The following is a 13,818-nucleotide window of genomic DNA, read 5'->3' on the forward strand; positions in this document are numbered from 1 at the left end:
AACGGCGCCATGTCCGCCGACTGGCGCCCAAAATGACGCCAATCAGACGGGCATCGCGCCGCCCCAAAGGTGCGGAATGCTCCTAATAATAGCCATGGAGAATGCACCAGTTGACAGCCAAGCATTGTTTGAAATTCCAGCAGGCAGCTTGATCCGGATTGACTTTTCCCTGACTTCGGTATTCTTGAAATGAAATGAAATGAAAATGAAAATCGCTTATTGTCACAAGTAGGCTTCAAATGAAGTTACTGTGAAAAGCCCCTAGTCGCCACATTCGGAGCCTGTTCAGGGAGACTGGTACGGGAATTGAACCGTGCTGCTGGCCTGCCTTGGTCTGCTTTCAAAGCCAGCGATTTAGCCCTGTGCTAAACAGCCCCTTTGTTAAACAGCCCCTTCTTGTAATTGACCTGATGAGTGCAAGGTGAAAAACTTTGACAAAATGTTTGACAAAATTCTCGAGCTTTGGATGGCCAACCAACTACTTGAATCACCTCACGATTGGACAACCAGCCAGCCAATCACCTTGCGATTGGACAATGGACTGTGGCAGGGGAGGGGGTTAGGGGTTCTGGCCCTTTGGAGGGGGAGGTGACGGGGGGTGGGGGGGGTCTGAAATGATCAGACTAGCAGGAGAATGGCAAATATTCCCCAAACTCTTAAGTCCTGGAATCCCTAGCAGACAGAAATGTTGGGATGTTTTGGGGGGGGTGGGGTGGTGGTCAGGGTGTGAAGACCCCCCCTCCTGTGTTTAGGGATAGTACCCAGGCAGGTACCTGGTAGGGTAATCCCCCTCACCCTCCACCCGCCCGCTCACTAATGCCCCCTGTGCTTTCTCACACCCCCCCCCCGCCCAGGTATTTGATGAGATCGAGCCGCTCATTACATCTTGCATCGATGGATACAACATCTGCATTTTCGCCTACGGACAAACGGGATCTGGAAAGACTTACACCATGGAGGCAAGTTGCAGGGAGCTGGGCTGGGGGTGGGGAATGGGGCTGGGTCACACCGTCCACAGTTCTGGACGCCACGTTACAGAGGAAGAGGACTCCTCAGAGAGAGGAATTTAGGATTCTCTCCCTCAGACAGTAAGGTGCTGGCTTCATTTGAAAACTCAGACGGATGGATTTTTGCTCAACCCAGTTATTTAGGGATTGGGAATAGGTGGACCTGGAGTCAGATCTCAGATCAGCCAGGATCTCGAGGTAAGTTGATGGAACTGGTTCAAGGGGCTGAATGGCCTCCTTCTGTTCCTATGGCCCAGCCCTACGTCATCCCGAATGACCCCTGCTGCTCCACCTAATAATAGCAATTGCCCAGCCGCGAGACTTCACTCCCAGACCCCCCCCCCCCCCGCCCCCCCCGCAACAAACCAGGGCCGTGAGGGGGAAGATCAGCTGCCCCCGGATAAAGATTGGTTCCAGGGAGATATTGTGGTATTGTCATGGGACCTGTAATACAGAGGCCAAGGCTGATGCTCTGGGGACCATGAACCTATTGTCGATTGTTGTACAAACCCAGCTGGGTCACTAATGTCCGTTAGGGAAGGAAATCTGCCGTCCTTACCCGGCCTGGCCTACATGTGACTCCAGACTCTTAACTTCCCATTGAAATGCTGCGGAAAGCCTCAGTGGAGATGGGCAAGGTATGCTGATCTTGCCATGACAACCGCCTTTGCCTCAGGACCATCTGGGCCCATTATCAAAGCTGAGCTCTGTCACTTCGGGACTTGTGGTAGTAAACCGGAGCACCCGGAGGAAAGCCACGGGGGGCGGAGTTCTCTGAAAAAGGGGCTATGGGCCAATGTCCGCGAGGAAACGGGCGCGAACCACTCTGTACTTTCCTGGAGGAATTCCAGAGTGATTCTCCGCTTTGAAGGCGCCTAGCAGGGCCCCGGAGTAGTTCTCGCAGCTCCCCCCCCCCCACCCACCGGTGACCGCTCCCCTTATTCCCCACCAGGGCAGCCGCGGACTGAGTCCGCAGCCGCCACTCCGAGCTCCCGCTGGGTGGAACCATGATCTGCCAGCGGAGAATGGCCGCGGGTGCCTCTTTCCATAGCCTCCAATCGGTGCCGCATCAACCGAGCGCCAGCGGCTGGCGGCGATTCTCCGGGCCCAGGAGAATGGCGGGAAGGGGTCGGACCCGATCGTGGGTCTGATGCCCCACTCTCCGGCCCCGTGCCGAGAGCGAAATGGGCGCGGAGCCTCGGAGAATCTGCCTCCATCTGTCACTGACGTTGCCATTTTCCATTTCAGGGAGTGGCTGCGAATCCTGGAATTAACCAGCGTGCCCTCCGCATCCTCTTCAGAGAGACCGAGGAGCGGAGTGGGGCCTGGGTCTACACCATCTCCCTCAGCATGCTGGAGATCTACAACGAGCAACTCAGGTAGGTGCACCCCCCACCACACCGCCTCAATCACCGTCTCAACACCCCCCACCACACCGCCTCAACACCCCCCACCACACCGCCTCAACACCCCCCACCACACCGCCTCAATCACCGCCTCAACTCCCCCCACCACACCGCCTCAACACCCCCCACCACACCGCCTCAACACCCCCCACCACACCGCCTCAATCACCGTCTCAACACCCCCCACCACACCGCCTCAATCACCGCCTCAACACCCCCCACCACACCGTCTCAACACCCCCCCCCACACCGCCTCAATCACCGCCTCAACACCCCCCACCACACCGCCTCAATCACCGCCTCAACACCCCCCACCACACCGTCTCAATCACCGTCTCAACACCCCCCCCCACACCGCCTCAATCACCGCCTCAACACCCCCCACCACACCGTCTCAATCACCGTCTCAACACCCCCCACCACACCGCCTCAACACCCCCCACCACACCGTCTCAATCACCGCCTCAACTCCCCTCACCACACCGTCTCAACACCCCCCCCCACACCGCCTCAATCACCGCCTCAACACCCCCCACCACACCGCCTCAATCACCGCCTCAACACCCCCCACCACACCGTCTCAATCACCGTCTCAACACCCCCCCCCACACCGCCTCAATCACCGCCTCAACACCCCCCACCACACCGTCTCAATCACCGTCTCAACACCCCCCACCACACCGCCTCAACACCCCCCACCACACCGCCTCAACACCCCCCACCACACCGTCTCAATCACCGCCTCAACTCCCCCCACCACACCGCCTCAATCACCGCCTCAACACCCCCCACCACACCGTCTCAATCACCGTCTCAACACCCCCCACCACACCGCCTCAATCACCGTCTCAACTCTCTCCACCACACCGTCTCAACACCCCCCACCACACCGCCTCAACACCCCCCACCACACCGTCTCAATCACCGTCTCAACTCCCTCCACCACACCGTCTCAACACCCCCCACCACACCGCCTCAACACCCCCCACCACACCGCCTCAATCACCGCCTCAACACCCCCCACCACACCGCCTCAATCACCGCCTCAACACCCCCCACCACACCGTCTCAATCACCGTCTCAACACCCCCCACCACACCGTCTCAACACCCCCCACCACACCGCCTCAATCACCATCTCAACACCACCCACCACACCGTCTCAATCACCGTCTCAACACCCCCCACCACACCATCTCAACACCCCCCACCACACCGTCTCAACACCCCCCACCACACCGCCTCAATCACCATCTCAACACCCCCCACCACACCGTCTCAACTCCCTCCACCACACCGTCTCAACACCCCCCACCACACCGCCTCAACACCCTCCAACACACCGCCTCAATCACCGCCTCAACACCCCCCACCACACCGCCTCAATCACCGCCTCAACACCCCCCACCACACCGTCTCAACACCCTCCAACACCCCCCACCACACCGCCTCAATCACCGCCTCAACACCCCCCACCACACCGTCTCAATCACCGTCTCAACACCCCCCACCACACCGCCTCAATCACCGCCTCAACACCCCCCACCACACCGCCTCAATCACCGCCTCAACACCCCCCACCACACCGTCTCAACACCCTCCAACACCCCCCACCACACCGTCTCAATCACCGTCTCAACACCCCCCACCACACCGTCTCAATCACCGCCTCAACACCCCCCACCACACCGTCTCAATCACCGTCTCAACTCCCCCCACCACACCGCCTCAATCACCGCCTCAACACCCCCCACCACACCGTCTCAACACACCCCACCACACCGCCTCAACACCCCCCACCACACCGTCTCAATCACCGTCTCAACACCCCCCACCACACCGTCTCAACACCCCCCGCCACACCGTCTCAATCACCGCCTCAACACCCCCGACCACACCGCCTCAATCACCGTCTCAACACCCCCCACCACACCGTCTCAACACCCCCCACCACACCGCCTCAATCACCGTCTCAACACCCCCACCACACCGCCTCAATCACCGCCATAACACCCCCCACCACACCGTCTCAATCACCGCCTCAACACCCCCCACCACACCGCCTCAATCACCGCCTCAACACCCCCCACCACACCGTCTCAATCACCGTCTCAACTCCCTCCAACACACCGCCTCAACACCCCCCACCACACCGCCTCAATCACCGCCTCAACACCCCCCACCAAACCGTCTCAATCACCGTCTCAACACCCCCCACCACACCGTCTCAATCACCGTCTCAACTCCCTCCACCACACCGTCTCAATCACCGTCTCAACACCCCCCACCACACCGCCTCAATCACCGCCTCAACACCCCCCACCACACCGTCTCAATCACCGTCTCAACACCCCCCACCACACCGCCTCAATCACCGCCTCAACACCCCCCACCACACCGCCTCAACACCCCCCACCACACCGTCTCAATCACCGCCTCAACACCCTCCACCACACCGTCTCAACACCCTCCACCACACCGTCTCAACTCCCTCCAACACACCGCCTCAACACCCTCCAACACACCGTCTCAACACCCTCCAACACACCGTCTCAACTCCCTCCAACACACCGTCTCAACTCCCTCCAACACACCGTCTCAACTCCCTCCAACACACCGTCTCAACTCCCTCCAACACACCGTCTCAACTCCCTCCAACACACCGCCTCATCACCCTCCAACACACCGCCTCAACACCCCCCACCACACCGTCTCAACACCCTCCACCACACCGCCTCAATCACCGTCTCAACACCCCCCACCACACCGTCTCAACACCCTCCACCACACCGCCTCAATCACCGTCTCAACACCCCCCACCACACCGTCCCAACACCCTCCACCACACCGCCTCAATCACCTCCTCAACACCCTCCACCACACCGCCTCAATCACCGTCTCAACACCCTCCACCACACCGTCTCAACACCCCCCACCACACCGCCTCAATCACCGCCTCAACACCCCCCACCACACCGCCTCAATCACCGTCTCAACACCCCCCACCACACCGTCTCAACACCCTCCACCACACCGCCTCAATCACCGCCTCAACACCCCCCACAACACCGCCTCAATCACCGTCTCAACACACTCCACCACACCGCCTCAATCACCGTCTCAACACCCCCCACCACACCGTCTCAACACCCTCCAACACACCCCACCACACCGCCTCAATCACCGCCATAACACCCTCCACCAAACCGTCTCAATCACCGTCTCAACACCCCCCACCACACCGCCTCAATCACCGCCTCAACACCCCCCACCACACCGCCTCAATCACCGCCTCAACACCCCCCACCACACCGCCTCAATCACCGTCTCAACACCCCCCACCACACCGTCTCAATCACCGTCTCAACACCCCCCACCACACCGCCTCAATCACCGCCTCAACACCCCCCACCACACCGCCTCAATCACCGCCTCAACACCCCCCACCACACCGCCTCAAAACCCCCCACCACACCGTCTCAACACCCCCCACCACACCGTCTCAACACCCCCCACCACACCGCCTCAACACCCCCCACCACACCGCCTCAACACCCCCTACCACACCGTCTCAACACCCCCCACCACACCGTCTCAACACCCCCCACCACACCGCCTCAACACCCCCCACCTCACCGCCTCAACACCCCCCACCACACCGCCTCAACACCACCCACCACACCGCCTCAACACCCCCCACCACACCGCCTCAACACCCCCCACCACACCGCCTCAACACCCCCCACCACACCGCCTCAACACCCCCCACCACACCGTCTCAATCACCGCCTCAACACCCCCCACCACACCGTCTCAATCACCGCCTCAACACCCCCCACCACACCGTCCCAATCACCGTCTCAACACCCCCCACCACACCGTCTCAACACCCCCCACCACACCATCTCAATCACCGTCTCAACACCCCCCACCACACCGTCTCAATCACCGTCTCAACACCCCCCACCACACCGCCTCAATCACCGTCTCAACTCCCTCCACCACACCGTCTCAATCACCCCCCACCACACCGCCTCAACACCCCCCACCACACCGTCTCAATCACCGCCTCAACACCCCCCACCACACCGTCTCAATCACCGCCTCAACACCCCCCACCACACCGTCCCAATCACCGTCTCAGCACCCCCCACCACACCGTCTCAACACCCCCCACCACACCATCTCAATCACCGTCTCAACACCCCCCACCACACCGCCTCAATCACCGCCTCAACACCCCCCACCACACCGTCTCAATCACCGTTTCAACACCCCCCACCACACCGTCTCAATCACCGTCTCAACACCCTCCACCACACCGTCTCAATCACCGTCTCAACTCCCTCCACCACACCGTCTCAATCACCGTCTCAACTCCCTCCAACACACCGTCTCAACTCCCTCCACCACACCACCTCAACACCCCCCACCACACCGTCTCAACACCCCCCACCACACCGTCTCAATCACCGTCTCAACTACCTCCAACACACCGTCTCAACTCCCTCCAACACACCGTCTCAACTCCCTCCACCACACCGTCTCAACACCCTCCAACACACCGTCTCAACTCCCTCCACCACACCGTCTCAACACCCCCCACCACACCGTCTCAACACCCTCGAACACACCGTCTCAATCACCGTCTCAACACCCCCCACCACACCGTCTCAACACCCCCCACCACACCGTCTCAACACCCCCCACCACACCGTCTCAACACCCCCCACCACACCGTCTCAATCACCGTCTCAACACCCCACACCACACCGCCTCAATCACCGCCTCAACACCCCCCACCACACCGTCTCAATCACCGTCTCAACACCTCCCACCACACCGCCTCAATCACCGCCTCAACACCCCCCACCACACCGTCTCAATCACCACCTCAACACCCCCCACCACACCGTCTCAATCACCGTCTCAACACCCCCCACCACACCGCCTCAATCACCGCCTCAACACCCCCCACCACACCGTCTCAATCACCGTCTCAACTCACTCCAACACACCGTCTCAACTCCCTCCAACACACCGTCTCAACACCCTCCACCACACCGTCTCAACTCCCTCCAACACACCGTCTCAACACCCCCCACCACACCGTCTCAACACCCCCCACCACACCGTCTCAACACCGCCTCAACACCCCCCACCACACCGTCTCAACACCCTCCACCACACCGTCTCAATCACCGCCTCAACACCCTCCACCACACCGTCTCAACACCCTCCACCACACCGTCTCAACTCCCTCCAACACACCGCCTCAACACCCTCCAACACACCGTCTCAACACCCTCCAACACACCGTCTCAACTCCCTCCAACACACCGTCTCAACTCCCTCCAACACACCGTCTCAACACCCTCCAACACACCGTCTCAACTCCCTCCAACACACCGTCTCAACTCCCTCCAACACACCGCCTCAACACCCTCCAACACACCGTCTCAACTCCCTCCAACACACCGCCTCAATCACCGCCTCAACACCCCCCACCACACCGCCTCAATCACCGCCTCAACACCCTCCAACACACCGTCTGAACACCCTCCAACACACCGCCTCAACACCCTCCAACACACCGTCTCAACACCCTCCAACACACCGTCTCAACTCCCTCCAACACACCGCCTCAACACCCTCCAACACACCGTCTCAACACCCCCCACCACACCGTCTCAACACCGCCTCAACACCCCCCACCACACCGTCTCAACACCCTCCACCACACCGCCTCAATCACCGTCTCAACACCCTCCACCACACCGCCTCAATCACCTCCTCAACACCCTCCACCACACCGCCTCAATCACCGTCTCAACACCCCCCACCACACCGTCTCAACACCCTCCAACACACCTCACCACACCGTCTCAATCACCGCCTCAACACCCCCACCACACCGCCTCAATCACCGTCTCAACACCCCCCACCACACCGCCTCAATCACCGTCTCAACACCCCCCACCACACCGTCTCAACACCCTCCAACACACCCCACCACACCGCCTCAATCACCGTCTCAACACACCCCACGACACCGTCTCAACACCCTCCACCACACCGTCTCAACTCCCTCCAACACACCGTTTCAACACCCTCCACCACACCGCCTCAACACCCTCCAACACACCGTCTCAACACCCTCCAACACACCGTCTCAACACCCCCCACCACACCGCCTCAATCACCGTCTCAACTCCCTCCACCACACTGTCTCAACACCCCCCACCACACCGCCTCAATCACCGCCTCAACACCCCCCACCACACCGTCTCAACACCCCCCACCACACCGTCTCAATCACCGCCTCAACACCCCCATCACACCGTCTCAATCACCGTCTCAACACCCCCCACAACACCGTATCAACACCCCCACCACACCGTCTCAACACCCCCCACCACACCGCCTCAACACCCTCCACCACACCGTCTCAACACCCACCACCACACCGCCTCAATCACCGCCTCAACACCCCCCACCACACCACCTCAATCACCGTCTCAACACCCTCCACCACACCGTCTCAATCACCGTCTCAACACCCCCCACCACACCGCCTCAATCACCGCCTCAACACCCTCCACCACACCGTCTCAACTCCCTCCAGCACACCGTCTCAACGCCCTCCAAAACACCGCCTCAACACCCCCCACCACACCGTCTCAATCACCGTCTCAACTCCCTCCACCACACCGTCTCAATCAACGCCTCAACACCCCCCACCACACCGCCTCAATCACCGCCTCAACACCCCCCACCACACCGTCTCAATCACCGTCTCAACACCCCCCACCACACCATCTCAACACCCCCCACCACACCGTCTCAACACCCCCCACCACACCGCCTCAATCACCATCTCAACACCCCCCACCACACCGTCTCAACTCCCTCCACCACACCGTCTCAACACCCCCCACCACACCGCCTGAACACCCTCCAACACACCGCCTCAATCACCGCCTCAACACCCCCCACCACACCGCCTCAATCACCGCCTCAACACCCCCCACCACACCGTCTCAACACCCTCCAACACCCCCCACCACACCGCCTCAATCACCGCCTCAACACCCCCCACCACACCGTCTCAATCACCGTCTCAACACCCCCCACCACACCGCCTCAATCACCGCCTCAACACCCCCCACCACACCGCCTCAATCACCGCCTCAACACCCCCCACCACACCGTCTCAACACCCTCCAACACCCCCCACCACACCGTCTCAATCACCGTCTCAACACCCCCCACCACACCGTCTCAATCACCGCCTCAACACACCCCACCACACCGTCTCAATCACCGTCTCAACTCCCCCCACCACACCGCCTCAATCACCGCCTCAACACCCCCCACCACACCGTCTCAACACACCCCACCACACCGCCTCAACACCCCCAACCACACCGTCTCAATCACCGTCTCAACACCCCCCACCACACCGTCTCAACACCCCCCACCACACCGTCTCAATCACCGCCTCAACACCCCCGACCACACCGCCTCAATCACCGTCTCAACACCCCCCACCACACCGTCTCAACACCCCCCACCACACCGCCTCAATCACCGTCTCAACACCCCCACCACACCGCCTCAATCACCGCCATAACACCCCCCACCACACCGTCTCAATCACCGCCTCAACACCCCCCACCACACCGCCTCAATCACCGCCTCAACACCCCCCACCACACCGTCTCAATCACCGTCTCAACTCCCTCCAACACACCGCCTCAACACCCCCCACCACACCGCCTCAATCACCGCCTCAACACCCCCCACCAAACCGTCTCAATCACCGTCTCAACACCCCCCACCACACCGTCTCAATCACCGTCTCAACTCCCTCCACCACACCGTCTCAATCACCGTCTCAACACCCCCCACCACACCGCCTCAATCACCGCCTCAACACCCCCCACCACACCGTCTCAATCACCGTCTCAACACCCCCACCACACCGCCTCAATCACCGCCTCAACACCCCCCACCACACCGCCTCAACACCCCCCACCACACCGTCTCAATCACCGCCTCAACACCCTCCACCACACCGTCTCAACACCCTCCACCACACCGTCTCAACTCCCTCCAACACACCGCCTCAACACCCTCCAACACACCGTCTCAACACCCTCCAACACACCGTCTCAACTCCCTCCAACACACCGTCTCAACTCCCTCCAACACACCGTCTCAACTCCCTCCAACACACCGTCTCAACTCCCTCCAACACACCGTCTCAACTCCCTCCAACACACCGTCTCAGCTCCCTCCAACACACCGCCTCATCACCCTCCAACACACCGCCTCAACACCCCCCACCACACCGTCTCAACACCCTCGACCACACCGCCTCAATCACCGTCTCAACACCCCCCACCACACCGTCTCAACACCCTCCACCACACCGCCTCAATCACCGTCTCAACACCCCCCACCACACCGTCCCAACACCCTCCACCACACCGCCTCAATCACCGTCTCAACACCCCCCCACCACACCGTCTCAACTCCCTCCACCACACCGCCTCAATCACCGCCTCAACACCCCCCACCACACCGCCTCAATCACCGCCTCAACACCCCCCACCACACCGCCTCAATCACCGTCTCAACACCCCCCACCACACCGTCTCAACACCCTCCACCACACCGCCTCAATCACCGCCTCAACACCCCCCACAACACCGCCTCAATCACCGTCTCAACACACCCCACCACACCGCCTCAATCACCGTCTCAACACCCCCCACCACACCGTCTCAACACCCTCCAACACACCGTCTCAACTCCCTCCAACACACCGCCTCAATCACCCTCCAACACACCGTCTCAACTCCCTCCAACACACCGCCTCAACACCCCCCACCACACCGCCTCAATCACCGCCTCAACACCCTCCAACACACCGTCTGAACACCCTCCAACACACCGCCTCAACACCCTCCAACACACCGTCTCAACACCCTCCAACACACCGTCTCAACTCCCTCCAACACACCGCCTCAACACCCTCCAACACACCGTCTCAACACCCCCCACCACACCGTCTCAACACCGCCTCAACACCCCCCACCACACCGTCTCAATACCCTCCACCACACCGCCTCAATCACCGTCTCAACACCCTCCACCACACCGCCTCAATCACCTCCTCAACACCCTCCACCACACCGCCTCAATCACCGTCTCAACACCCCCCACCACACCGCCTCAACACCCTCCAACACACCGCCTCAATCACCGCCTCAACACCCCCCACCACACCGTCTCAACACCCTCCAACACCCCCCACCACACCGCCTCAACACCCCCCACCAGGACCGCCTCAACACCCCCCACCACACCGTCTCAATCACCGCCTCAACACCCCCCACCACACCGTCTCAATCACCGCCTCAACACCCCCCACCACACCGTCCCAATCACCGTCTCAACACCCCCCACCACACCGTCTCAACACCCCCCACCACACCATCTCAATCACCGTCTCAACACCCCCCACCACACCGTCTCAATCACCGTCTCAACACCCCCCACCACACCGCCTCAATCACCGTCTCAACTCCCTCCACCACACCGTCTCAATCACCCCCCACCACACCGCCTCAACACCCCCCACCACACCGTCTCAATCACCGCCTCAACACCCCCCACCACACCGTCTCAATCACCGCCTCAACACCCCCCACCACACCGTCCCAATCACCGTCTCAACACCCCCCACCACACCGTCTCAACACCCCCCACCACACCATCTCAATCACCGTCTCAACACCCCCCACCACACCGTCTCAATCACCGTCTCAACACCCCCCACCACACCGCCTCAATCACCGTCTCAACTCCCTCCACCACACCGTCTCAATCACCGTCTCAACACCCTCCACCACACCGTCTCAATCACCGTCTCAACTCCCTCCACCACACCATCTCAATCACCGTCTCAACTCCCTCCAACACACCGTCTCAACTCCCTCCACCACACCACCTCAACACCCCCCACCACACCGTCTCAACACCCCCCACCACACCGTCTCAATCACCGTCTCAACTACCTCCAACACACCGTCTCAACTCCCTCCAACACACCGTCTCAACTCCCTCCACCACACCGTCTCAACACCCTCCAACACACCGTCTCAACTCCCTCCACCACACCGTCTCAACACCCCCCACCACACCGTCTCAACACCCTCGAACACACCGTCTCAATCACCGTCTCAACACCCCCCACCACACCGTCTCAACACCCCCCACCACACCGTCTCAACACCCCCCACCACACCGTCTCAACACCCCCCACCACACCGTCTCAATCACCGTCTCAACACCCCACACCACACCGCCTCAATCACCGCCTCAACACCCCCCACCACACCGTCTCAATCACCGTCTCAACACCCCCCACCACACCGCCTCAATCACCGCCTCAACACCCCCCACCACACCGTCTCAATCACCACCTCAACACCCCCCACCACACCGTCTCAATCACCGTCTCAACACCCCCCACCACACCGCCTCAATCACCGCCTCAACACCCCCCACCACACCGTCTCAATCACCGTCTCAACTCCCTCCAACACACCGTCTCAACTCCCTCCAACACACCGTCTCAACACCCTCCACCACACCGTCTCAACTCCCTCCAACACACCGTCTCAACACCCCCCACCACACCGTCTCAACACCCCCCACCACACCGTCTCAACACCGCCTCAACACCCCCCACCACACCGTCTCAACACCCTCCACCACACCGTCTCAATCACCGCCTCAACACCCTCCACCACACCGTCTCAACACCCTCCAACACACCGTCTCAACACCCTCCAACACACCGTCTCAACTCCCTCCAACACACCGTCTCAACTCCCTCCAACACACCGTCTCAACACCCTCCAACACACCGTCTCAACTCCCTCCAACACACCGTCTCAACTCCCTCCAACACACCGCCTCAACACCCTCCAACACACCGTCTCAACTCCCTCCAACACACCGCCTCAATCACCGCCTCAACACCCCCCACCACACCGCCTCAATCCCCGCCTCAACACCCTCCAACACACCGTCTGAACACCCTCCAACACACCGCCTCAACACCCTCCAACACACCGTCTCAACACCCTCCAACACACCGTCTCAACTCCCTCCAACACACCGCCTCAACACCCTCCAACACACCGTCTCAACACCCCCCACCACACCGTCTCAACACCGCCTCAACACCCCCCACCACACCGTCTCAACACCCTCCACCACACCGCCTCAATCACCGTCTCAACACCCTCCACCACACCGCCTCAATCACCTCCTCAACACCCTCCACCACACCGCCTCAATCACCGTCTCAACACCCCCCACCACACCGTC

General features: G+C 60.8%; 1 protein-coding gene across 1 annotated transcript in view; it reads left to right on the forward strand.

The window, feature by feature from the left end:
- LOC140425669 (kinesin-like protein KIFC3) overlaps positions 1–13,818 on the forward strand; it is a 171,649-nt gene that overhangs the window by 55,945 nt on the left and 101,886 nt on the right. Inside the window, 2 exon segments of the mRNA XM_072510165.1 lie at positions 855–963; positions 2,260–2,386. Coding sequence (XP_072366266.1) covers positions 855–963; positions 2,260–2,386 — 236 coding nt within the window.

The sequence above is a fragment of the Scyliorhinus torazame genome, chromosome 6 (assembly GCF_047496885.1).
Source record: "Scyliorhinus torazame isolate Kashiwa2021f chromosome 6, sScyTor2.1, whole genome shotgun sequence".
NCBI classification, from domain to species: domain Eukaryota; kingdom Metazoa; phylum Chordata; class Chondrichthyes; order Carcharhiniformes; family Scyliorhinidae; genus Scyliorhinus; species Scyliorhinus torazame.